At 46.2% G+C, this 25,575-nt stretch overlaps 1 protein-coding gene across 2 annotated transcripts in view; it reads right to left on the bottom strand.

Annotated features, from left to right (window-relative positions):
- The window catches only part of SLC44A5 (solute carrier family 44 member 5), an 88,101-nt gene extending 64,956 nt beyond the window's left edge, over positions 1-23,145 (bottom strand). Inside the window, exon 1 of one of the 2 annotated variants that reach the window (XM_068163865.1) lies at positions 22,931-23,145. In XM_068163865.1, coding sequence (XP_068019966.1) covers positions 22,931-22,967 — 37 coding nt within the window. In that variant the 5' untranslated portion in view covers positions 22,968-23,145. Of the gene's footprint in view, positions 1-22,609; positions 22,804-22,930 lie in introns of those variants that run through there. The other variant, XM_068163864.1, reaches the window with a different exon arrangement.
- Positions 23,146-25,575: the final 2,430 nt, after the last annotated feature.

The following is a 25,575-nucleotide window of genomic DNA, read 5'->3' as shown; positions in this document are numbered from 1 at the left end:
GGTTTTCTCCACTCTTGTAATCCAGTATAGACTAGCCTGAGGGGAAGGCACAGCTCTATAAACTGAATTAGGGGCCTAAAGAAAGGAACTAGGAGCTGGGGTTGCTTAGCCTGGAGAAGAGGAGACTCAGGGGGGACCTTATTGCTCTCTACAACTACTTGAAGGGGGGTTGTAGACAGGCGGATCTTGGTCTCTTCTCCCAGGCAGCCAGTACCAGAACAAGAAGACACAGTCTCAGGCTGCACCAGGGGAGGTTTAGGCTGGAGGTTAGGAGGAAGTTTTACACAGAGAGAGTGATTGTCCATTGGAATGGGCTGCCCAGGGAGGTGGTGGAGTCACCATCACTGGAGGTGTTCAGGAGGAGACTTGACAGGGTGCTTGGCTGCATGGTGCAGTTGGTTGGGTGGTGTTGGATGATGGGTTGGACGCGATGATCTTGAAGGTCTCTTCCAACCTGGTTTATTCTATTCTATTCTATTGAGGGATCCTGTTTCAAGCAGAGCACTACACACCACTACCTTCCCAGGGATGTAAAACCTGGGAGATGACAGTCAATAAGCCAAAGGAAAACAGGACTGGTAGACAGGGAGCCTTGCTTGCTGGGGGAAGCACGATTTCCAATCTGTGCAAGTAATGACTTTATTTTGAACAGCTTGCAGCCAAAAAAAGTAATAACAATAGTAATAATTCTACTGCAGAGACAAACTGAGGTCTCTCCTCACTCGAGTAACTTTCCTTCCCCAGTCTTTTTCATGCTTCTATGAGTTCCTATTGCCATGATTGCCATTGTCTCTGACAACAATACATTATCGTTGGATGAGTTTTTCACTATTTCATGTTCTTTCCCTGTTCCATATAATCTGAATTTTCTCTGTCCTTGCCAGACAGACCTCAGATGTTCACAACATTCTGACAGTGTAAGCACCCTGGTAAAACTGTGTTTTCTTTATTTGTGGAAACAGGACAGGCAGTTCTGGAAGGAGAGTGAGGGGAGAGACATTGGTTATGCTTAATCCACATCTAGGTTACCACCCTTTGAGGACACATTTACCAATCCACTTTAGTCTGCAGATGAGAAGGCTCTGAGAAGACCTTATTGTGGCCTTCCAGTATCTTAAGTGGGCCTACAGGACAGTTGGTAAGGGACTTTTTAGGGTGTCAGGTAATGGTAGGACTAGGGGGAATGGAAAAAAATAGAAATGGGTAGATTGAGATTGGAAGTTAGGAAGAATTTCTTCCCCATGAGAGTGGTGAGAGACTGGCAAAGGTTGCCCAGGGAGGTGGTGGAAGTCTCATTCCTGGAGGTTTTGAAGGCCAGGCTGAATGTGGCTGTGAGTGACCTGACCTAGTGTGAGGTGTCCCTGGTCATGGCAGGGGGGTTGGAACTAGATGATCCTTGAGGTCCCTTCTAACCCTGACAATTCCATGATTCTATGATAAATGTTTCTTTTAACCTATCCTTTCTTTCCCTTCCTTCTTCATACTGCAGTGCCTTATCTTGGACCACTAAAACATAACCTTGAAATATTCTGCTAGAAAACTCTTCCCCACACTTAGAGGGACCAGATGAGACGAGACATTTCTTCAACAGCAGCAAAACTTATTGGAAATAACCATTTGCTAAGGTGCCACAGAGAAAAAACCAAATAACCAAACAAACATGCAAAGAACAAGCTAAACCCAGCTTGTCTGGAGGACCTGCTCTGGCCTGCATTAAGAACAGTGTGGCCAGCAGGAGCAGGGAGGTCATTCTGCCCCTGTACACTGCACTGGTTAGGCTGCACCTCGAGTACTGTGTCCAGTTCTGGGCCCCTCAGTTTAGGAAGGAGGTTGACTTGCTGAAAAGAGTCCAGAGAAAGGCAACAAAGTTGGTGAGGGGCTTGGAACACAAGCCCCATGAGGAGAGACTGAGGGAACTGGGGTTGCTTAGCCTTGAGAGGAGGAGACTCAGGTGTGACCTTATTGCTCTCTACAACTACCTGAAGGGAGGTTGTAGACAGGCAGAGGTTGGTCTCTTCTCCCAGGCAGCCAGTACCAGAACAAGTGGACACAGTCTCAGGCTGTGCCAGGGGAGATTTAGGTTGGATGTTAGGAAGAAGTTCTATGTAGAGAGAATGATTGCCTATTGGAATGGGCTGCCTGGGGAGGTGGTGGAGTCACCATGATTGGAGGTGTTCAGGAGGAGACTTGATGGGGTGCTTGGTGCCATGGGTTAGTTGTTTAGGTGGGTTGGACGCGATGATCTTGAAGGTCTCTTCCAACCTGGTTTATTCTATTTCTTTCTAAGAAAGAGGAAAAACACACACCCACCCCTTGGAAGTAGCACAGCAAATTAGTTATCACCTAGCTCTTCTTGTCCTCCAGCCCAGAGCATGCTCTTCTATCACTCTGACCTTCTTTTCATAGCAGAAAGAAAAATTTTGAGGTAACAGCAATTTGTAATGTTTGTCTAGAAATGCAATTTGCCTGAGTAATTTTGAGGGAGAAACTAAGTTCATACACATCTCAGTTTTCTATTGTAATCTCATGCAGTCATTACTCTTACAATGAACAACTATTAAACTGCAGTTAACATTATCAAAAAGTTAATAAAATCCTGCTAAATTAACATTGAGACTGGCATGAGACTTCAGAGGAAGGCACAGTACAGTTCTCTGCTAAAGAGCCCATAAAGCAGGTAATGCTATTGGAAGGAGGAAATGCAATTTAATCTGAGGAAACCACAATTATTCTAATTGCAGAAAGGTTACAGCCTTTGAGTAAGCTTCTTGCAAAGTCATTATGATGTAGAAGAAACTACCTTAGAGAAGGAAGTAATCGGGGTATTACCAGGCTGCATCACTCTGCTTGCTGACTGTGTGCAATTTCCATTTTATTCCACCTGGGAAAAGCAACACTGATCTTTAGAATAGATTAGAATAAATCAGGTTGGAAGAGACCTTTGAGATCATTGTGTCCAAGCCATCATCCAGCACCATCTAATCAACTAAACCATGGCACCAAGCACCCTATCAACTCTCCTCCTAAACACCCCCAGTGATGGTAACTCCACCACCTCCCTGGGCAGCATATTCCAATGCCCAATTCTTCCTTCTGGGAAGAACTTTCTCCTCACCTCCAGTCTAAACTTCCCCTAGCACAGCTTGAGACTGTGTCCTCTTGTTCTGGTGCTGCTTGCCTGGGAGAAGAGACCAGCCCCTGCCTGCCTGTCTACAACCTCCCTTCAAGTAGTTGTAGAGAGCAAGAAGGTCTCCCCTCAGCCTCCTCTTCTCCAGGCTAAGCAACCCCAGCTCCCTCAGCCTCTCCTCATAGGGCTGTGCTCCAGACCCTTCCCCACCTTTGTTACCCTCCTCTGGACATGTTCCAGCAAGTCAACATCTTTCCTAAACTGAGGGGCCCAGAACTGGACACAGTACTCAAGGTGTGGCCTAACCAGTGCTGCGTACAGGGGGAGAATGACCTCCCTGCTCCTGCTGGCCACACTTTCCAACTTGGTAGAACTAAGAGCATTTGCAGAACATCACCAGCTATGGCAATGAGGGTGTCTTTGCTTGAAGAAAGAAGGTGTAATTTAGGAAAACCACAGAAATTCAAATAAATTCAGAGAACTCATGCTTTGAGTCAGTTTTTTATGTCCCACTGTACACATGTTAGCTCTTGCTGGATCTGTGCTCTTCATGCTAGTTAAGGGCATCGGTAACTGACTGCTTTCAAAGTGCCTTTCCACTCTTGCATAAAAAGCCCATGTTCCAAATGTCCAGAAGAAGACAGAGGGAAACTCATTAAAAGAATCCCTCCATGTATTGCAGATACTTGAGAGGGAACTTTGCATCCCTGGTTCCCTCAAAGTAAAAGGCATTTCAAAGCACAGACTCCAGATCCAGTACAAGGACTTAGTTCTTCAGAAGCCTATTCCCTGGCCAGTGATGTATTCAGCCAAGTTTCAGGAAAGACAATGCAACAGCTCAGAAACACCACTGTCTATCATGACCCATATAGCATATGAGAAAACTCCAGAGGTCTATCTTCACAGTATAAAATAGTTGATGGAAACCAGTGAAGAACAAGAGAGGATGCTTTTAGCTATTGATCTCATCAGATACCCTAAATACAAAGGAAAATTACTTTTAAGGGATGTGGTGAGTGCAGACAACAGGAGATAGAAGAAGAAATTAACAGGGTCTAAACCATAACAGTTTCTTGTGTAGCCCCAAAGATAGACAGACCCTTTGGAAAGGGAACCAGGCTCAACAGCCACCTCCTCAAAGGTCACTTTGTTGGCTGTTCCAGTTCTATACTTAGGGTGGACTGAGACACATATATACTTCCCCGGCTCCATGCTGGTCCAGTTAGCTCAGTTAGCTCTGTCTTCTATTGACAGAATTCACAGAACACCAGGTTGGAAGGGACTTCAAGGGTCACCTAGTCCAACCTTTCAAGGTAAGAATATAGTTTAAATGAGATACAGAATTACCCAGGTAGGATAAGACCTTCAAGATCGAGTCCAACCTATCACCCAACACCATCAAATCAACCACACCGTGGCCCGGGAGCCTGTCAAACTGGGCCCTATGAGGAGAGGCTGAGGGAGCTGGGATTGTTTAGCCTGGAGAAGAGGAGGCTCAGGGGAGACCTTATTGCTCTCTACAACTACCTGAAGGGTGGTTGTGGCCAGGAGGGGGTTGATTTCTTCTCCCAGGCAACCAGCACCAGAACAAGAGGACACAGTCTCAAGCTGTGCCAGGGGAGGTTTAGGCTTGAGGTGAGGAAAAAGTTCTTCCCAGAGAGAGTTGTTAGTCATTGGAATGAGATACCCAGGGAGGTGGTGGAGTCACCATCCCTGAAGGTGTTCAAGAGGGGACTGGGCGTGGTACTTGGTGCCATGGTTTAGTAGTCATGAAGTCTTGGGTGACAGGTTGGACTTGATGATCTCTGAGGTCTTTTCCAACCTTGGTGATTCTGATACTTCCCCATCTCCCCATCCCATTGCTGGGGGTGGGTTGGTTGGTCATGTGGGATTCCACATAGTCTCAACCAGAATAGCATCATCTACACAGATTAAGATTTGCTCTCTTAGGCATTGAAAGTTTGGTAGCTTCACCAGCCTCTTCAACACCTAGTGTTTTCCATCAATAGATTACAACACTCACAAATTTTCACGTCTGAAATACTTCATTTCACAAGCATTCACGGTAGTCCTTAACGTCAGTGCTTGTGTGAATGTGTTTCTCTTGAACCATGAACATTTCAAATGTTACACAATCTGTGCCACAATAATGAGAACTTGACACCCCTACACTGCTTCCTGGGCGATCCACATCCAAAAATTGGCTCAAACACACCACAGTTTTTCCCAGCCAGACAAACAGGCTCCTCCGTGGAAGATGGGGAGCTGTGAGAAATTATGTGCTGCACTACATGGATTAAGTCCAGTACCTCCAGGTTGTGAAACAACTGCTAACAGTAGGTCTGACACTTCCTGGAAACACAGACTGACAACACATGGACTAAACAGAATGGGCAGAAATGCAAAGCAAGCCTGTGCCTCCAAGAATGCCAGCCCTCCTACACCCACGTACACATAGCACAGCACTTGTGATTGTTCTGCCAGTGCTGGCCTTATGTTTAGGGTATCTGAAATGGAGCATGAAGGGCAGAAATATTCAACTATAATCAGTCTAGCAGTTTTGGACAATACCTGTAGCCCTCAAATGCCACAGAAGCAGAACTTTTCAGTGCAAACCCAGACTTAACCTGAGAACACCAGATCCATAGAATCATGAGGAGAGGCTGAGGGAGCTGGGATTGTTTAGCCTGGAAAAGAGGAGGCTCAGGGGTGACCTCATTGCTCTCTACAACTACCTGAAAGGTGGTTGTAGCTAGGAAGGGGTTGGACTCTTCTCCCAGGCAACCAGCACCAGAACAAGGGGACACAGTCTCAAGCTGCACCAGGGGAAGTTTAGGCTGGAGGTGAGGAGAAAGTTCTTCATTGAGAGAGTAATTCGTCATTGGAATGTGCTGCCCAGGGAGGTGGTGGAGTTGCTGTCCCTGGAGGTGTTCAAGAGGGGACTGGACATGGCACTTCGTGCCATGGTCTAGTCATGAGGTCTGTGGTGACAGGATGGACTCGATGATCTTGGAGGTCTTGATGCAGCCCAGGATCTGACTGGCTTTCTGGGCTGCAAGTGCACACTGAGAGCTCATGTTGAGCTTCTCGTCCACCAGCACCCCCAAGTCTCTCTCCTCAGGGCTGCTTTCCAGCCAGTCACTGCCCAGCCTGGATTTGTGCCTGGGATTGCCTCGACCCAGCTGCAGGACCCTGCACTTGGTCTTGTTGAACCTCATACTTATTTTTTAATGTAAGCAGACACTTTTGTAATTAAGAACTGTACAAAGGAAGATCAAACCAAAGGACATCTTCAAGGAGCAATTCTTTGCAAGCCATGACCTGGTCTTAACCATCAGCAATAATTTCTACTAATGTACCTAAGCATTTTCCAACTTAACACTGCGTTCCCATAAACTGAATCCAAGTAAATCAAAGCATAAACCTAGAAATAAGAACTTGATAGCTATAATATGCTGCTACTTGGGTTTGACTTCTGTATAATATACTAATGAAATGATTCCTGAATGCTGACAAAGAAACACAGTAAGCCCCACACGATTTCTTGACAGAATCATATAGATAATGAGTATGTACTGACAAAAGGCAGTTTAAAGTGACAATACATGTAAATTCTGAATGCTTTAGGAAATGCAGTAATGAATTTGCTTGGAGAAAAAAACAACATCAATTACCTGAAGCATAAGCATACATTTTCCTGTTACTACCAGAAAAAAATATGAAGGGTAACAAACAGTTTTCCCCTGTGAGATCTCAATCACTAAACCAAATCAAAGCTTCTGTAAAATTTGAGAAGATTAATACAGATGAACTGTGACAACTTGGGAAAACAGAAGACTCTTCTAACATCACATGCCAAAAGGCTGCCACACATTACTGTACTAGTCTGGATGGATTCTTCTAGAAGCAGGCCAATGCTTTTCAATCCCAGGCTTTTTAAGACACATCAATAATTGTCCTCAGTCTCTCTGCTTCACTATAGACTTAAAGAAACAAAATACTGTTACAGTTGTGGGTTACTGCACTCAGAAGTCTGGAAATATTAAGTGAATCTTGCACCACATTTTTAGTATGTTTGGTGATTATTTTATGTCAAGACATGGTCCTTATCTCCCTCACTATGATTTTGGTATCTACCCTGCTAAGTCCTAATCTAATTGTTCTCCAACTTGTGCTGAAACACAAAAGCAACTATGTGTTTTCACAAAAAAGCCACTATTAAGACTTAAAGTCGGGGGGGGGAGGAGGGGAAAGGCATTTTCTTTATGTTCATGCTTGGATTTTCAACCTCTCTTCAAATACTTCCCACTCACCAGATGATTCAAGCAAAAATCTGCCCCACAGTTCACATTCCATCCTACTCATATCCCAAGTGTTTGAAGCATTTGTTTTGCACAAGGGATCACCAGAAAGCAGCACATCGATCCAGAGCCTGATGTAATTGGATCATGAGATATCAAGACCTCTTATTTCTGGGATACTCTGATGCTCTGACAGAGTTGTATCCATACAATTCTGTGTTTACATTTGCTTTGAGTGTATTACCTGAAGAAGAAAAGTGACTGGAAAAACGTCCTTCAAGTGTGAGCTTCTTCACACATATTCTGCAAGTCTCCTGTAACACTCAAGGTGTGCAGAGCTGATGACACCAGGAGGCTTCCTTTACCCATTAGGTAATTTGTGACCTTTGATAGTCCATGACAGCATCCACTGTACTCAGTGCTTCCAGAGGCAAATTTTCTCACAGACAAAATATTTACTTTATTACAGATTCAGCCTTTTCCCTTACCAGAAGATTTGCAAAAGATTTGCAGCTAACCTTCAGCTGTACAGAAACTCTGCTGCGATGCTGGTTTTTCTATCTAGTCCTATGAAAATCACAACACAAGTGTACAAAATCACCTCCAACAACTTGCTGATCAATGTTTATCACCACTGAGGTTTTGCCAAAAGAGAATGGCAGTTTTCCCTACGGTGAAAAATTATGCCTTTCAGAGAATTCACAACTGGAAGTCAAGTACAAATTCAGCCTGATAGGTATCTTGTGCTCTAAATATGATGACACTTTAGCCACCTGCAATTACCTTGGGGGAAAAAAATAGAATTACTTTAGATGGTGACACAATGCAAATGTAATACAGAAGGAAACATCAGATTCCCTGCCTTTCACTCCCTTTGGTTTTGCTATAGGTCACATCCGTGGTGTTGACACCAGCACAATGAAGGTGGGGAAAAAAAATTCACCAAATTCCTTTAAAACAGAGGAAAGCAACAAAGCAGCAGGTGATAACCTAAAACATCCTTCCAAGCAGCCATTCTTTTGTGACAAAAATACAGACAGAAGACAGAGACAAACAGACACCAATGTAAGGCAAAGCAGACACTCCTGATTCAAGGTGCACAGTGGTCACACCCCGATGATGTCAAAACAGATCATAGTATCATAGTATCATTCAGGGTTGGAAGGGACCACAAGGATCAGCTAGTTCCAACCCCCCTGCCATGGGCAGGGACACCCCACACTAGATCAGCCTGGCCAGAGCCTCATCCAGCCTGATCTTAAACACCTCCAGGGACGGGGCCTCGACCACCTCCCTGGACAACCCATTCCAGGGCTTCACCACTCTCATGGTGAAGAACTTCCTCCTCACATCCAGATGCCTGTAACAACATCAGCTATCAGACAAGAACTTACCATCCACACTAATCATTAGCATATTTACTTTTTATCCTTGCAGGAATGGAACCTCAGAATAGAATAGAATAGACTAGACCAGACCAGGTTGGAAGAGACCTTCAAGATCATCGCGTCCAACCTACCATCCAACACCACCCAACCAACTAAACCATGCAACCAAGCACCCTGTCAAGTCTCCTCCTGAACACCTCCAGCGATGGTGACTCCACCACCTCCCTGGGCAGCCCATTCCAATGGTTAGAAGCATCCACACCAGTAACATGAGCAGTATGTGTCTGAGAGACTGGGTCTCAAAGGGTCAGGAGGAAGTTGCCAGTAACCACAACCTAACTTGCTGCTGCTTTGGTAACACAACTAAAGCAGCACAGAAAGACAATGTGTAATTGTCATTAAATGCAAACATAGCACACAAAAGTATATAATATTTATCTTCTAATTCAATATTTATCTGTTGTCCATCTTTGACAAAGGTGAGGTCACAGGTGAAAAGCAAATTAATCCCATTAAAAGGAAATAGTGTACAAATCAGCATGCTCCAATGGCAGCAAAGGGAGAGCAGAGAGACACAGGACTGTGCCCTGCATTGCTCTATGACAGGCAGCCAGGTTAAACTGCACTAACATCAGAAAACACACTGTAAAATACTGCCCAGCTACACCAAGGTCCTGCTCATCATGCCTGTGTGAGTGTAGACAGGACAGCACAATGCAAACATGCTTGAAATGGCCAAAAAGTGCAGTGCCATGGACTACAATCCTATCCTTTCCTCCAGTGCTCCAGAAAAGCTCAAACCATCTGCTTTCATGTACTGCAAGATAGACAAGAAAGGCAGGAGAGGCCACAAACACAGGCACAAATCCAGGCTGGGCAGTGACTGGCTGGAAAGCAGCCCTGAGGAGAGAGACTTGGGGGTGCTGGTGGATGAAAAGCTCAACAGGAGCTCTCAGTGTGCACTTGCAGCCCGGAAAGCCAATCAGATCCTGGGCTGCAGCAGCAGAAGTGTGGCCAGCATGTCAAAGGAGGTGATCCTCCCCCTCTACTCAGCTCTGGGGAGACCCCACCTGGAGTACTGCCTCCAGTTCTGGAGCCCCTATTACAAGAGGGATCTGGAGGTGCTGGAACATGTCCAGAGAAGGGCCACGAGGATGATCAGAGGGCTGCAGCACCTCTCCTGTGAGGACAGACTGAAGGAGTTGGGGCTGTTCAGTCTGGAGAAGAGAAGGCTCCGAGGTGACCTAATTGTGGCCTTCCAGTATCTGAAGGGGACCTACAGGAAGGCTGGGGAGGGACTGCTCAGGATGTCAGGTAGTGATAGGACTAGGGGGAATGGAATGAAGCTGGAGGTGGGGAGATTCAGGCTGGAGGTGAGGAGGAGGTTCTTCACCATGAGAGTGGTGAAGCCCTGGAATGGGTTGTCCAGGGAGGTGGTCAAGGCCCCATCCCTGGAGATGTTTAAGACCAGGCTGGATGAGGCTCTGGCCAGGCTGATCTAGTGTGGGGTGTCCCTGCCCATGGCAGGGGGGTTGGAACTAGATGATCCTTGTGGTCTCTTCCAACCCTGACTGATACTATCATAAACTAGCCCCAGCACATGTTGCAAGCCCTTATCCTCGGTCAGTTGCAGTGCACCTTAGATTGTTCACTGAGTCTATTCAGATTTCTTAACACTCATGTTTATACTTCCATATTAGCACTTCAACATTCTGACACTTGGTATGTCAGAGAGAACATGTGAACTCCTTTCTGATACCTGCAAGGACCCAAGCTCCCATCTTGACTAGCAAATACAGGTATGTCACAAATAGCTGCTAGGATCCATCAATGGATTCTGTGGGGAGAGAAGAAATATTTCCCCCAACTGCTCCTTTAATGTGTTACCTTTTCTTGCTCTATTTTCCTTACACCTCTGAGTGAGACAGAGCAGATATAAACAACATTCATAGACTTTCTCATCTATCTTTTCCTGGCAGTGGTTACAGCACAGAAGTCTTGGAAAAGTGCTCTTGGCAGCTGAGGGGTTGCTTCCTTCTGCTTGCAAAGCCACACTTCCAGGTGTGCTATCCAACTTCACTGACAGTTTATAGCTCAGAATTCTAGAGGCCTTATTTTGTCACTATTCCCAGTAACAGACTCACTTGTTTAGCAGTTAGCTTTAGTTTGTTTTGTTAAGAAACTGATAGACTTCTCTTCCTGTATTGTTTTTCAGTATCCCTGCTGTGGCAGGGGGGTTGGACTCGATGACCTGTTTGGGTCCCTTCCAACCCCTGACATCCTGGGATCTTGTGATCCCAAACCACTCCTTCACTACCTACAGATTGATTCCCTTCACTGAAAGCTTCAAGACAGCTGCTGAGATGGATGTTATCCATCAGACTGGAGTCCCAAAAGGGTGGCTAGCCTCAAGTTCACAGCAAGATGCTGGACCAGTGCTAGATAGCTCTTGCCACAACACTCCCAGCACTTGTGAAGAGCCTATCAGCATAAATGAGCAAGGGTCTACTCAGCATGAACTACATAAATAGAAATACAATGTATGCACATACTATGGTACTAGCTCTCTAAATTAAGTGATGCATTCCTGGCCATAATCATCATGGTATTGATGTTTTGTTTAAGGGCAGTAGGAACCTGGACAGGTGCCAGAAAAAAATATAGCAAGGAAATAAATGTGTGTGTGTAAATATATATATATATAGAATAGACCAGACCAGGTTGAAAGAGACCTTCAAGATCATTGTGTCCAACCCATCAACCAATCCAACCCACCTAAACAACTAACCCATGGCACCAAGCACCCCATCAAGTCTCCTCCTGAAAACCTCCAATGATGGTGACTCCACCACCTCCCCGGGCAGCCCATTCCAATGGGCAATCACTCTCTCTGTATAGAACTCCTTCCTAACATCCAACCTAAACCTCCCCTGGCACAGCCTGAGACTGTGTCCTCTTGTTCTGGTACTGGTTGCCTGGGAGAAGAGACCAACATCTGCCTGTCTACAGCCCCCCTTCAGGTAGTTGTAGAGAGCAATAAGGTCACCCCTGAGTGTCCTCTTCTCCAGGCTAAGCAGCCCCAGCTCCCTCAGTCTCTCCTCACAGGGCTTGTGTTCCAAACCCCTCACCAACTTTGTTGCCCTTCTCTGGACACACTCCAGCAAGTCAACCTCCTTCCTAAACTGAGGGGCCCAGAACTGGACACAGGACTCGAGGTGCAGCCTAACCAGTGCAGTGTACAGGGGCAGAATGACCTCCCTGCTCCTGCTGGCCACACTGTTCCTGATGCAGGCCAGGATGCCATTGGCCCTCTTGGCTGCCTGGGCACACTGCAGGCTCATGTTCAGCCTATCATCGACCAGTACCCCCATATATGTATTTGGGGGAAATATGCATACAGATGTATGTAGATATATGTATAAGCACTCTATTATCTCACAAATTCCACCCAAGCCTTTAAGTTACTGATGGGGGTTAACACTACAAGAGTTCAAGAGCACTGGTCACAGGCACACAGCACTTATTATCATTTTCATGTTTATAGCACTTGTCCAAATCTAGCACAGACCTCACATTGTACCAAAACCAACAAAAAGGCACATTCACAGATACAGCTCATTGCCTTTTGTCAGACAGAGCAAAGCAACAGCAGAGGAGCTATTTATCATTCTGCTGGGGGGGGTGGAAAAAAATAAATCTAAAAATAAATACTGTATTTTGCCACACTGTTAGTCAGCTGGTTTTTAGCAGCCTGATCACGTCCAAGAAATCCTAATTCTTGTAGAAAAACTAAAGTGGGGGGGGGGGGAAGAATAAAAATCAACAATTATTTTACTGTAACATCCAGTACATATAATCTTAAATAATAAGTACCAGAGCTATTATTCAGCATATTCATTTATTTGAAAGTGCACTGATTGTGAAGGACACTCATTCAGCTACCAGATTTCATGGCACATGAGCTTGTGCAAGTCTAAATGCTTGGCATGCAACTGGCCCAGCAGGACTTTGTTAACCTGAAAAAGAAGACATAAGAGATAATTAAGCAGAATCCAGCTCGTGTGTTAGAGCTCCCCTACCCTCACCACATCAGAAGCACATGCTAAACCATGTGTTTTAACAGATTATCTCCTGGTTTCAGAAATAGATACATCCATGAAGCTTCCTGCTGGAGGCATAACCCACCAAACACCTTTTGAGAACCTCATTGGTCTACTTGAAGAAGCGGATCTATTTAGGCCAAACTTCCCTGTCTTGACAACTGCCAAAGGCCAATCAGTTGCACAGTTTCAGATTTTAGTACAATAAAAGAACTTAGGCTTCAAAGTGACTACTCAGAGTATGTTCAAGTAGCATGGTCAGTTGCTGCAGCTCTCTTCAGCACAACCTAGGAAGGAAACCACGAATTCACTTACATGGATCAAGGTTGGCAACATGCAATTATTGTTGTGTGGCCTGCATCAGAAATAGTGTGGCCAGCAGGAGCAGGGAAGTCATTCTGCCCTTGTACTCAGCACTGGTTAGGCCACACCTTGAGTGTTGTGTCCAATTCTGGGCTCCTCAATTTAAGAAGGATATTGAGACACTTATCATAGAATAAAATCATAGAATCAATAAGGTTGGAAAAGACCTCAAAGATCATCAAGTCCAACCTGTCACCCAAGACCTCATGCCTACTAGGCCATGGCACCAAGTGCCACGTCCAATCCCCTCTTGAACACCTCCAGGGATGGTGACTCCACCACCTCCCTGGGCAGCTCATTCCAACAACTAACAACTCTCTCTGAGAACAACTTTTTCCTCACCTCGAGCTTAAACTTCCCCTGGCGCAGTTTGAACGTGCCCAGAGAAGGGCAGCAAGGCTGGGGAGGGGTCTGGAGCACAGCTCTGTGAGGAGAGGCTGAGGGAGCTGGGGGTGTTTAGCCTGGAGAAGAGGAGGCTCAGGGGAGACCTTCTTGCTCTCTGCAACTACCTGAAAGGAGGTTGTAGACAGGTGCAGGTTGGTCTCTTCTCTCAGGCAACCAACACCAGAACAAGAGGACACAGTCTCAAGCTGTGCCAGGGGAAGTTTAGGCTGGAGGTGAGGAAAGTTCTTCCCAGAAAGAGGAATTGGCCATTGGAATGAGATACCCAGGGAGGTGGTGGAGTTACTGTCCTTGGAGGTGTTCTAGAAGGGATGGGATGTGGCACTTGAAGTCATGGTTTAGTCAGTCATGAGGTGTTGGGTGATAGGTTGGACTTGACGATCTCTGAGGTCTTTTCCAACCTTATTGATTCCATGATTATGAATTTCTCCATCAGCAGCAGGCTGTGTGGTGTCATGGCACAAGCCGGAGAGATTTCCTCCTGGCTGCTTTTATTAACAGGTGCTCATAGCAGCCCAGCTGCTGTGAAATGCCACAGCAGATTAACGTGAGATGAAAAAACCACTCCTGACGTCTCACACGGATTGCAGCACTACCATTCAGAATGACAGGTATAAAGGTATTTATATCTATGCCTGGATAGAAGTAAATCCCAGAGACTGGAATTCCAGGATCATAAAAGTTTGGTACCAAGAAATTCAGACTGAACTACACGAAGAGGGAAAAAAGGCAGAAACATTAAAACAAAGTTGAAGTGGCACAGATCTTTCACCCAGAGAGACAGCAATGCATTCCTAAGCAGAAAGATTCACTAACTGACAAAACTACCATGTTATGGTAAGTGTAGTAATTCTAACTCCCCAGTGGTTATGCTTCACATTTCTCTGCAATGGCTCATTTGCCAGAAAATATAGCCCAGGGAAATAACAACACTGGCAGCTTTAAAAACTCCATACAGGTATGTAAAGCCTTGTTTTGATAACACAGAATTACACTAAAAGCAGCAGGTTCAAGCTTTGCCTCCTCCTGCATAGTATCATAGTACCAGTCAGGGTTGGAAGGGACCACAAGGATCATCTAGTTCCAACCCCCCTGCCATGGGCAGGGACACCCCACACTACATCAGGCTGGCCAGAGCCTCATCCAGCCTGGGCTTAAACACCTCCAGGGACAGCACCCCAACCACCTCCCTGGACAACCCATTCCAGGGCTTCACCACTCTCATGGTGAAGAACCTCCTCCTCAAATCCAGCCTGAATCTCCCCACCTCCAGCTTCATTCCATTCCCCCTAGTCCTATCACTACCTGAGATCCTGAGCAGTCCCTCCCCAACCTTCCTGTAGGCCCCCTTCAGATACTGGAAGGCCACAATGAGGTCACCTCGGAGCCTTCTCTTCTCCAGGCTGAACAGCCCCAACTCCTTCAGTCTGTCCTCACAGGAGAGGTGCTCCAGCCCTCTGCTCATCCTCGTAGCCCTTCTCTGCATGACAACTCCATCACACACACACACACCTTCCTGGAGTTTGTACCATGTAGAAACTGTCCCAGTTCATCCAGCAGAGGACTGGGCAAAGGTCAGAGTTACTTTCACCACATCATTGTTAAATTGTATGGTAGCAGAGAGAATTTATCCTCAACTACTTATTAATATCCTGCTTGTTAAAAGACAAAGTTAATTTCATCATAAAGAGGCCTTTCTTATTAAACTATGTTTTTTTTCTGGGTAGTGTTCAGTGACAAGCATAATGCTTGGCAATAAATAATCAACTGAATAGTGTAAAATATTCCCAACAGTTAAGCTGACCTCTTACTTAAAAGATGCTCTGATTGCATCATCCTTGTTCACAGCTGAGCAATAACCTTATCCCAAAAATGGCTCACCTTTAGGCAATAATCTAAAAGACATACAATATTCAAGCTCTAAGGGATGATAAATCAGAGTCTGGATGCTTTCACATACTCTGGAATCTTAATTGGGTAGGAAAGTGTAGTAATTAACTTGGTTCAGGAAATACAAAGTACTAGCCCACTAGATGAGTATTTTGTACAGACTAAAAGTTGCTGGGTTTATTGCCTATTGACTTACTGACCTAGCCATTTCTGCTATGCAGTACTTTTCATATTTCAAGAAGATACAATGATCTCAACTCAGCTACTTATATTAATAAGGTAAGCACTTGTCCTTGTATCAAGGGAGATGTTTGTAAATTTAACTGCAGCGCTGTTTGCATGTTGCCAGTAATCTGCTAAAGACCACTCCAAAACCCTAGAATCTGCCTAGTTCTACAAATCCAACTGATCCCATAGAAGTCTCCATGATAATCCAAATGAGGAAAGGATGTTTAAGCTGTTTCTGAGATCAGCACAAGGGAGGAATCCCGTGACAGTATTGCTATCGCCAGAGTACCAAAGTACAGACACTTCTGAGATATGACAAATGCCCAAGACACTAAGAACACCCAGTTACCTTTGTCATCAGGGTGTTACCACAGAGCACAATAAACCACACTGCTGTTCAGAAAGTTACTATTCTACTGGGTAAATACTCTGCATTGTTTTTAATACCCAGAGTCCAATAAAAATCATATATGTCTTTAACACTGCCCAGATATTCATACCATACCCTACTGCAGTCAATCATGTACATTTAAAGCTTTCAGAGTACAGATTATTAAAGTGTGTATACAGGCCTGAAATCACAGAATATATGTGGTTGGAAGAGATCTTCAAGATCATCCAGTCCAACCTTTGGCCCAGTACTGAAGGATCAACATTAAACCATGTCCCCAAGCACCAGGTCCACATGCTGCTTGAACACCCCCAGGGATGGTGACACCACCACTGCCTGCCCTGGGCAGACCATTCTGATGTTTGATAGCCCCTTTGGTGAAAAAATATTTCCCAATATCCAGCCTGAACCTCACTAGCACAGCTTGTATCCAGTTCCTCTAGTCCTGTCACTTGCCACTACCTCCCTTGAGGTATCTCACAGTATCGCTTAGGTTGGAAAGGACCTCGAGGATCATCGAGTTCAACCTATCAATACAGACCCCATGCCTAGACCATGGCACCAAGTGCCACGTCCAATCTCCCCTTGAACGCCTCCAGGGTCGATGACTCAACCACCTCCCTGGGCAACCCGTTCCAATGACAAATGACTTGCTCGGTGAAGAACTTCCTCCTCACCTTGAGTCTAAACCTCCCCTGGCGCAGCCTCGAGTCTACACCTCCCCTGGCACAGCCCGAGACCGTGTTCCCCCGTTCTGGTAGTTGTGGAGAGCCAGAATGTCTCCCCTCAGACTGAACAAGTCCAACTCCCTCAGATGCTCCTCACAGGACATGTGCTGTAGGCCCTTCATGAGTCTCACTGCCCTTCTCTGGACACACTCCAGCACCTCAGTGTCCTTCTTACAGTGAGGGGCCCAAATGCATATTTACATAACTGACTGGAAAGCTAATGCAAACCTTTGTATTCACTCTCACACAGTTCTATAGGGACATTTCCCACTGTAATAGGGTAATTTAATATACATAAGAAGTTAGGATTATCAGCCCTGTGCTTCCAAAAGTTTTAGAGCACAACTTTCTGTTGATTTCTTTCAGGGAAAATTTTGGGCTAAAATTTTGTAATGACAAAAAAGTTAAATGAAACAAATTTGTAGCATGTTTCTAATTCTTTCTTGACAGCATACTGATTGCTCAGGGGGTTATGATTATCTGCTTGGTATCTTACCTATTCCAAGACAACAACGTCATTGTAAGAATATTCAAGGTGATCATTAACTTCCCAACTGCAAGTAATAAATATGTCAGACAGCTCAGATATGCAGACACATCTTCACATCAGAAACCTGCTTTAGGCCCCAACTCTGCTCTGGGAAGAAACTGTTCTTGTACTTGGAGATATTAGAAAGCTCAATCACATACAGGATGTGATGGCCTTGTATGCAGTCCCTATGAAGTCAAGAAAGAAACAGCCAAGTCACTATCACCTCAAAGTACCCCGGGCAGGATTTGCAGCAAACCATCTTTTTGCAAGTATTGTTTGGGGTTTCTTTTAAACTATTTCCCAATAACTTTATAATGTGATTGCATAAACCTTCAGGTTGGACTCAATGATCCTCGAGGTCTCTCCCAGCCTTGGCGATACTGTGGTACCTTCTCTGTGCCTTTTGTTTATACTTCCCAGGAACTTATGATTCCCCCATCAACTCACATTAAGTCTGCTGGAAGAGTGGACATGTGTTAAGGTAATTTGACATTCTAAGAAAATCAGCAGGAGGTAGACAAAGACTCCCCTGTATGTGCCTTGAGGCGTGAAAGGTTAAGCAAACACTATATTAAACTGCAGAGAATCAAAGATGGGATGAAAGGAAGTTATTGTCTAAATGCCCCACAAAACTTGATTGACTGACAACAAAGTCAACCAGTCACAAGACAAGAGTATAGGGGAACTGGCTTCCTCAGTTCTGGTACTCATAGAATTGACTTTTTTATTTGGAACAGATACTTTAGTTCAATTTACTTATCTACTGTCCAGAATTTCACCACAATTTAAAGCCTTCTCCTTCATGTAATTACTAGCCATGCAAATTAGAGGCACAGGGTATGAATTTTAGTTATCTAGACAACCTGGGACAATAGCTGCTTGATAAAAATACAAAGCAGTGTACAGACCATAGAATGCCTTGGATTAGAAGGGATCTTTCAACATCACCTAGTTCAACCCCACCCTGACACAGGCAGGCACATCTTTCACTAGATCAGTTTCTCCTAAGACATATCCAACATGACCCTGAAATACTTGCATGGATGGGGCATTTATAGATTCCCTGGGAAACTTGTTCCAGCACCTCATCAATACAGGCCGTGGCAAAGTAAGTGATTCTCCACCTTTCTTGTAAGCCCCTTTAAGTACTGAAAGGCCAGCAGAAAGACTCCCTGGAGCCTTCTTCTCCATGCAGAACAACCCCAACTCTTTCAGCCTGGCCTCACAGTAAACAGCTTCTAGCTCTCCTATGATTGCTGTGGCCTCATCTGGCCCTACTCCAACACGCCCATGTCTCTCCAGTACTGAAAACTTCAGTGTAGGTCTCAGCAGAGCAGAGGGCCAGAACTCCCTCCCTCCACCTGCTGCCCATGCTGCTGAGGATCAGCTCAGGACACAGCTGGAGCTGGGTGTGCACAGTGCCAGATCACGTCCAGTCTGCCACCCACCAACACCCACAAGTCCTTCTCCACAGAGCTGCTCTCAAAACATGAGGATTGCCCTGACTCAGATACAGCTCCTTGCACTTGGCCTTCTTTGAACCTCATGACGTTCACACCAGCCCACTGCTCAAGCCTGTCAAGGCCTCTCTAGGTGGCATCTCTTCCCTCTAGCAAATCACCTGCACCACTCAACCTGGTGTCATCTGCAAACTTGGTAAGAGTACACTCAACCTTACTCTGTTGTTGAAGATACTAAACAGTGTCAGTCCCAATACAGACACCACCCACTACTGGTTTCCACTTGGGTACTGAGCCACTGAGATAAGGACATTTTGGAGGCCACTACCACGGGACCAGGGGTAAAAAAAGAAGCAACATGTTAAAAAATAAAGTTCTCAGTCAAAGTGACCTATCTGCAGTACCAAGTAACAGGAAAGCTATTATGAAGTGTTGCTTTTAAAATTCTCTCTGGTTTTGTCCCCAGCCCCCTGTATTTATTTCACAGTTAACTGTTTTACCTAAAACTAGGATGTTAGCAAAATCAGACATTACTGGAGTTCTGTGTCTAAATTCAGCAGATATGCTCCAAGAGTAAATTATTTATCCCACCTGGAGCATGCACTACAAAGCCTAGTTAAAGTGAACCAAACTTCTGCCAGATGAAGAAATGTTTAAACCATCTGAAGGGGGTGGGGGAGAAAGTGTTAAATCAAGTTTCAGCCTGAATATGTACACACAATATTTGAACCCAGAAGTACATGGGGCAATACACCAGGGTTTACCAGCAGGAGCTAAGGAGGGTTTCTTTTGCAGCAGTGTCATAGCCAATGGCTTCTGCATCATACAACACTGCCATGACTAAAAAGCTCATTTTCCTTAGGTGGAAGATGCTCTTCTTGCATGGCACATACATGTAACTGGATGAAACTGGGAAGGGCAAATGCAGGCCAAGCTGCAAGAAATAATGGATCTTTATAGGATGTTTCATAGTCCATCAAAAGCTCTTCCACAGGAAACAGAAGAACATCCCTTGAAGTAGTAAGTAACAGCAGTAACTAGGAATCCCAGTTATAGACTCAATTATATAGACTCAATTACAGGCTTTAGGTTGCACCCACTACTAGCAAAAGAAAACATATGAAAGTAGTCCTTACTAGAGAGAACCTAAATATGCAGATATAAAAAAAAAAGTAAGCTAAATTTCAGTAGAAAGTAATAAAATTTGGCACTTCATGTACTCCTTAAAATAGCAATTAAAATGTTATTTAAAGACATCCTCATCTATTTGGAATTCAGTGATGTGTCATCAAACAACTGCAGTACAGTTCACTACTATAAGAAATTGCTTATGGTACAATCAAGCCTAAGGGCCTGATTCTACATTGAAGTAAAAAATAAGGGTTTTTTTACTATTGATTTCAACAGTTCCATGGCAACCCTTAATATTGCAATTGCATGAAAGAAAATACTACTTTGATTAAAAAAAAAACCAAACCCATAACTCCAAAAATCAGTCACAATGAGAAAAGGAAATAATGCATCATTTGCCTCCCTAACTTCAGTGGAAACCTTCCTGTGGGAAAGAACTTCGGTTTCTCTCATTTGGAAGTCCTCTGCTGGAGAGAGAGACCTCAATAAAATCAATGTCATTGTTCCTGACAAAACCTTCCTATTTAACCCAGTTTAAGGAAGAAGTTGATGCAGTTCCTGGAGCCAGCTTACAGCCATCCCAGTGAGGATTAAACTTGAGGAACCACCAAGAAGCTTGGTTTTAAAGCCGAGTTTACTGCTCCTCTCACATATGCACGCAGACAAAGCAGTGAAAAGAGAGAGTTTAAGAGGAACAATGCCTATGGGCTTCTCAAAGCATCTTACAAAGCCATATTCCACTAGCAGTCAACCATTCTGCCCAATACCTGAGGCTTTCAGCAGCATCACAAGAACCAGTCCCCTGAGGGGACACTTGTTAACTCAAGGAGAAATCTGAAGTACTTACAGAACTGTTCCAGGAGCCAACCATCAGCTGTTGACTATAGCCTTAACTCATCTATTCTAAAGCATCAGACTGATGTGACAAGTTACAAGACCAAAACTTTTGAGAATCTGCCTTTGCCATTTATAAATTAGAAAGTCTCAAGGTTCCAAAGAGAGAAGTTTAAGATACTCCAGAAAAATATACCTGTGGGATGATAAATAATGACATAGACAACAAAGTCAAGAAACTAACTATTACAGCAGCCTAATTTGAAAAGGAAAACCATGTTGTGTATGCTGAATTTGGAAATCTTTCAGTCTTTAACATTATGTGATCCAAGAGGCAAAACAAATCTGAATTCAAATCTTGCTTCCCGATACGACCAGAGCACTTACTCAACACTCCTGCAAATGTGGGACAATACACATCACCACTAATAAAACTCACGTATGCAAACGTAAGGAAGTAAACACGCTAATGACAGCTAAAAGAGCAAAAATTCTAGCCAGAGTAATTCTTGGGAATCACAAGTTGGTTATAGACACATTGCCCCCCACCCTCAAGCTGGGTAACTGAAGGATCACTCTCTCTTACCAGAGTAAGATGTTTTGGAAAAGTAAGTTTAAGAAACGATTGCACTGTGGCAAACACACCCCTTCATACTTTGTCATGCCTTTCTTACCAGTGTTCTTGGCTTATCAACAGCAAGTGAGGAGGCTTATCAACAGGAAGAGAGGGTTCAGCACCTGCTGAAGCCTATTCAAAGGGATTTTTTCCCTTTCTGAAGGCTGCATTCCTGCTTTTCTTTCAGACAAATACTTCCGTGCCTATCTTTCTACCATCAGCACTGGTATCTGTGGTCCTAGGCCTACTCCCTCTGCAGTAACTGGCAAAACCACTCGAATTCCATAGGAGTAGGCACTGATTCCCTCAGAAGTTAGCTAACTACTGAGTCACCTATTTAGATCTCACCTCTGGCACACTCTCATTTCTTTTTCGTTTTTTGTCCCCTTGCTAAAGGCTGTTTTCTCCATCTCAGGAGGCAGACAAAGCTGTGAATTTCCCTTCAGCCCGATCAAGGTTCAGAGCACAGAGAGGAACCGCAGAGCGGAGTTTTCCGAGCTGTCACACGCAGCACAGCACGCTGGCGATGTCGCGGCCAGGCCGCTGCACGGAGCGCGGGCAGCCCCTGTGTGTAACCGGCAGTGTCCGGCGGCGCCGGCACGCAGCCCCCTGCCCGGGGCTCAGCTCACCCTGCGGATCGGCTCTGCCATGGAAATCTCGCGCACGCCGAGAGGAAATCGGATTTGTGGCAACACCTCCAAACAGGCTAAGCAGCTTTGCGAGCCCCGTGTCCTCTGTCGCAAACATATTTGCTTCCAAGGAGCAATTAACGCAGAGCTCAAGCACAGAGATGAGTCCTGCCCCCGGTGACCTTCCCGTCGCGCTGGGTACCCCGGTGCGCCGGCAGAGCCCCCAGCCCACACTCCTCAAACACCAGCACCACACAAGTACCACCGGCGCGGCGGGCTCTTGCCTCGCGGCCCGCGTACCCACGGCCCCGGTACCGCGCTCCGCGGTACGCAGCCTCCAGCGCCGCACACCAGTCCCCTGCGCCCAGCGGCCGGCGCGGCCTGGCCCTGCCCGGCCCCCGCGCCCAGCGGCCTTCCCTCCCGCCGCCCCGGGGGATCGCACCGCAGCCCCGACCACCCCGGAGCGCGTACGAAGCGGCCACCACGCACCTGCTCCCGAGGAGTGCGGGGTGGCAGAGGCTCTCGCCCTGCCCGCCCCCATCTCTGCACCCGCCGGCTCGGCTCCCCTCCCCGGAGCCGGCCGTCCCGCCTCCTGCGGCCGGGGAGCCGCAGCGGAGCCGCCAGCAGCCCGGCGCCTGCGGGGCCCCTCCTCCGCGGGGGCCCTACGCCCACCCCGCCCCCAGCATCCGCCGAGGGAAACAAACTCCGGTGCTGCTGCACGCCGACTAGGTCCGCAGCATCAACAGGCCGGAGGCAGGCATGGGCATCGGCTGCCTCCGGCTCGCCTTGCCCCCGTGCCCGGGAGCTCACCGTAGAGAGGCGCGGAGGCTTCTCCCTTCCTCGCCATCGTCTCCCGGTGCCCTTCGCGCCGGCACAGCCAGGGGCCCGGTGCCTCCGCCCGCCGCTCAGCGCTCTCTTTGTTGCCGTGAAGGCATGAGAGGCGGCAGCGGCCGGACAGCCTCCCGCTCCGCTCGTCGCAGCCGTTCCGAGCACCGCCCGTACCCCACGCTGACCCTCCTGTCCCGTCGGCTTCACCGGCCGACGCCTGCGCCGAGGCGGCGGGGGCGGTGCCCAAGCCGCGCGGGGGGGCGGCGGGCGGAGGGGCGCGCCGAGGGCTGGCGGAGGGGCGGCGGGACGGCCCGCGGAGGGGTGGCGGGATGGCAGCTGGACTGATGTCCCTGTCTCGGGACGCGCGTCGCGAAGTTCGCCTGGGCCCGACGCCAACTTCGGCAGCTGGTGGCAGCGAGCAGCGTACCTGCTGGGGAGCGCGGCGGGGAGGGCTCCATTCTGCTTTTCCCCCCAGCCGCCGAGCGCAGGTCGCCCCCCGGCCAAACGTGGCTGCTAGCTCGGCTGGGGCGACGGGCTCCCCTACTGCTGTCAGGGCGTGGGGGTTTCCCCGTTCTGTGATCTGACCCTAGAGGTCTTACCTCCGCGGGGGAACGGACAGCCGGTCACGAAGCCGCTTACTGTCCGCCCGGGCTCGGCCGGCCCCACGAGCCACCCTGGAAAGCGCCTCCCGCCTCGGCCGCCGGCGGAGCTGTCCGGGCGGCCGTGCTGAGCTCGCCCAGGCCACCCGCGGGTCGTAGAATCATTGAGGCTGGAAAAGTCCAACCGTAACCCCGCTACCATGAGCACTAAACTATATCCTTAAGTGCCATGTCCACTGGTTTCTTGAACAACTCGAGGGACGATGACTCCACCACCTCCCTGGGCAGCCTGTTCCAACCCAGCAACAAGTGACAGAACAAGAGGAAATGGCCTCAAGTTGCACGAAGGGGAGTTTAGGTTGAATATTAGAAAGAATTTCAGAGAGAAAGGATTCTCAGACAATGGAATGGCTTGCCCAGGGAGATGGTGGAGTCCATATCCCTGGGGGTTTTTAAGAGTTGTGTAGATGTAGTGCTTAGGGATATGGTTTACTCAAGGACTTGTCAGTGTTAGGCAGATGATTTGACTTATGATCATAAAGGTCTTTTTTTTCTAGGCAATTCTGTGACTCTGGTCCTAGGAGGTAGAGGAAGCTAAGCTTTTTAGCTTCCTGAAGAGGCCCAGGAAATTATGATTTGAGTTGCTCTGAAAAGACTCTTGTCTCTTCTTTTCTTAGAGTCTAACAAATTAAAAGGTAATAAAGAAGTGTGTGAGGGGGAATTGTGTGGGTTTTGGGGAGGAAGTGTTGGTTGTTTGGCTGGCTATTTTTTTGATAGAACTTACTGATGAACAGAAAGAGTTTCAAGCTACTGCTTATAAATTTGCTGTGGAGGACATTTTTCCTGTTGCTGCACAATATAATCTAACTGGAGAGGTAATTCTACCATAGTACAAGTGGAAAAGTAGACTTTCATCTTAACTTGCATAAAATTTAAAAAGTTGCTTGTGATGAATCAGAAGGTGATTTTGCCCTAATTCAGTATCCTCTTCCGCTTAGAAAATGGGCTTGGGAACTTGGTCTTATGAATTCACACATACCAGAAAGCTGTGGGAAGTAAACATTCTTTTCAGTTGGTAAAATGAAACAAAGAAAAGGCATTAGACGAGATTTATATGTGTAATTATAAACTAAACAGTTGCATACTTGAATAGTCTAAATTTAATCAGTAGGCAGGTTGATGCATACAAGTCTTACTAAGTGTGCATGTAATCAGGAGAGAAGTTAAGGCAGATTATGATTTAGTAATTTATGACCAGATTTTCCTGCCATGATTACAACTGCCTAATGTTCCCCTGGTGCACTGTCTCAGCTGATTAGGCAGAGAAATTAGAAGGTCATATTTTGTTGTCGCCTCTGACACAGACTAGAGCGAGTTAAGAGTTTATTCTAAAGGACAGCTGGTCCCCTGGGAGTCTTCAGGTAACCATGTAACCGGAGGAATAACGATACATTATGATTTTCTTTTTGCATTTATATTAGCTGAAGAAGAAGTTAAGGAAGTGTCCATAGCAGACACTTTTTGGAAGACTCACCTGAAAGTATGTAATGTATCAAAAATCTAATAGATGATGTTAAGGAAGAATGAGACAAAAGGAGCAATTTTGAGGACTAGATTTATTCAGCCACACATTGCAGGTTGGACTCGATGATCCTTGAGGTCTCTTCCAACCTTGGTGATACTGTGATACTGTGATTTCAGAAAAGCTACAGGTTGAAATAGCTGAACTACTGGAGTAGATACAATAACCAATTGTTTATTAAATGAAAAATTACAAGTGGGAACTGGGACACCATTGCTTTAAAAGGTCTTCAAGCAAGGTCTGGCAAGATACGTCCTGGTAAGCCTGATACACCATATGTATTAAGTAAGAGCAAGTGAGATGGCATACAGTGAACACAGATAAACATGATATGCTAGAGAAGGGTTTTTGTGAAAGGAAGTCATGCCTCATAAAATCATTGGAGTTTTCTTAAGTAGCTAATATGTACTTGAACAACAGATGGCTGGTTAATATAGAAAGCTTGA

Source organism: Melanerpes formicivorus, unplaced genomic scaffold (genome assembly GCF_026170545.1).
Source record: "Melanerpes formicivorus ecotype bairdi unplaced genomic scaffold, bMelFor1.0.p_v2 SCAF_75, whole genome shotgun sequence".
Lineage (NCBI taxonomy): Eukaryota > Metazoa > Chordata > Aves > Piciformes > Picidae > Melanerpes > Melanerpes formicivorus.
Note: the sequence above shows the minus strand (reverse complement) of the source record. Positions and strands in the feature narration are given on the sequence as shown.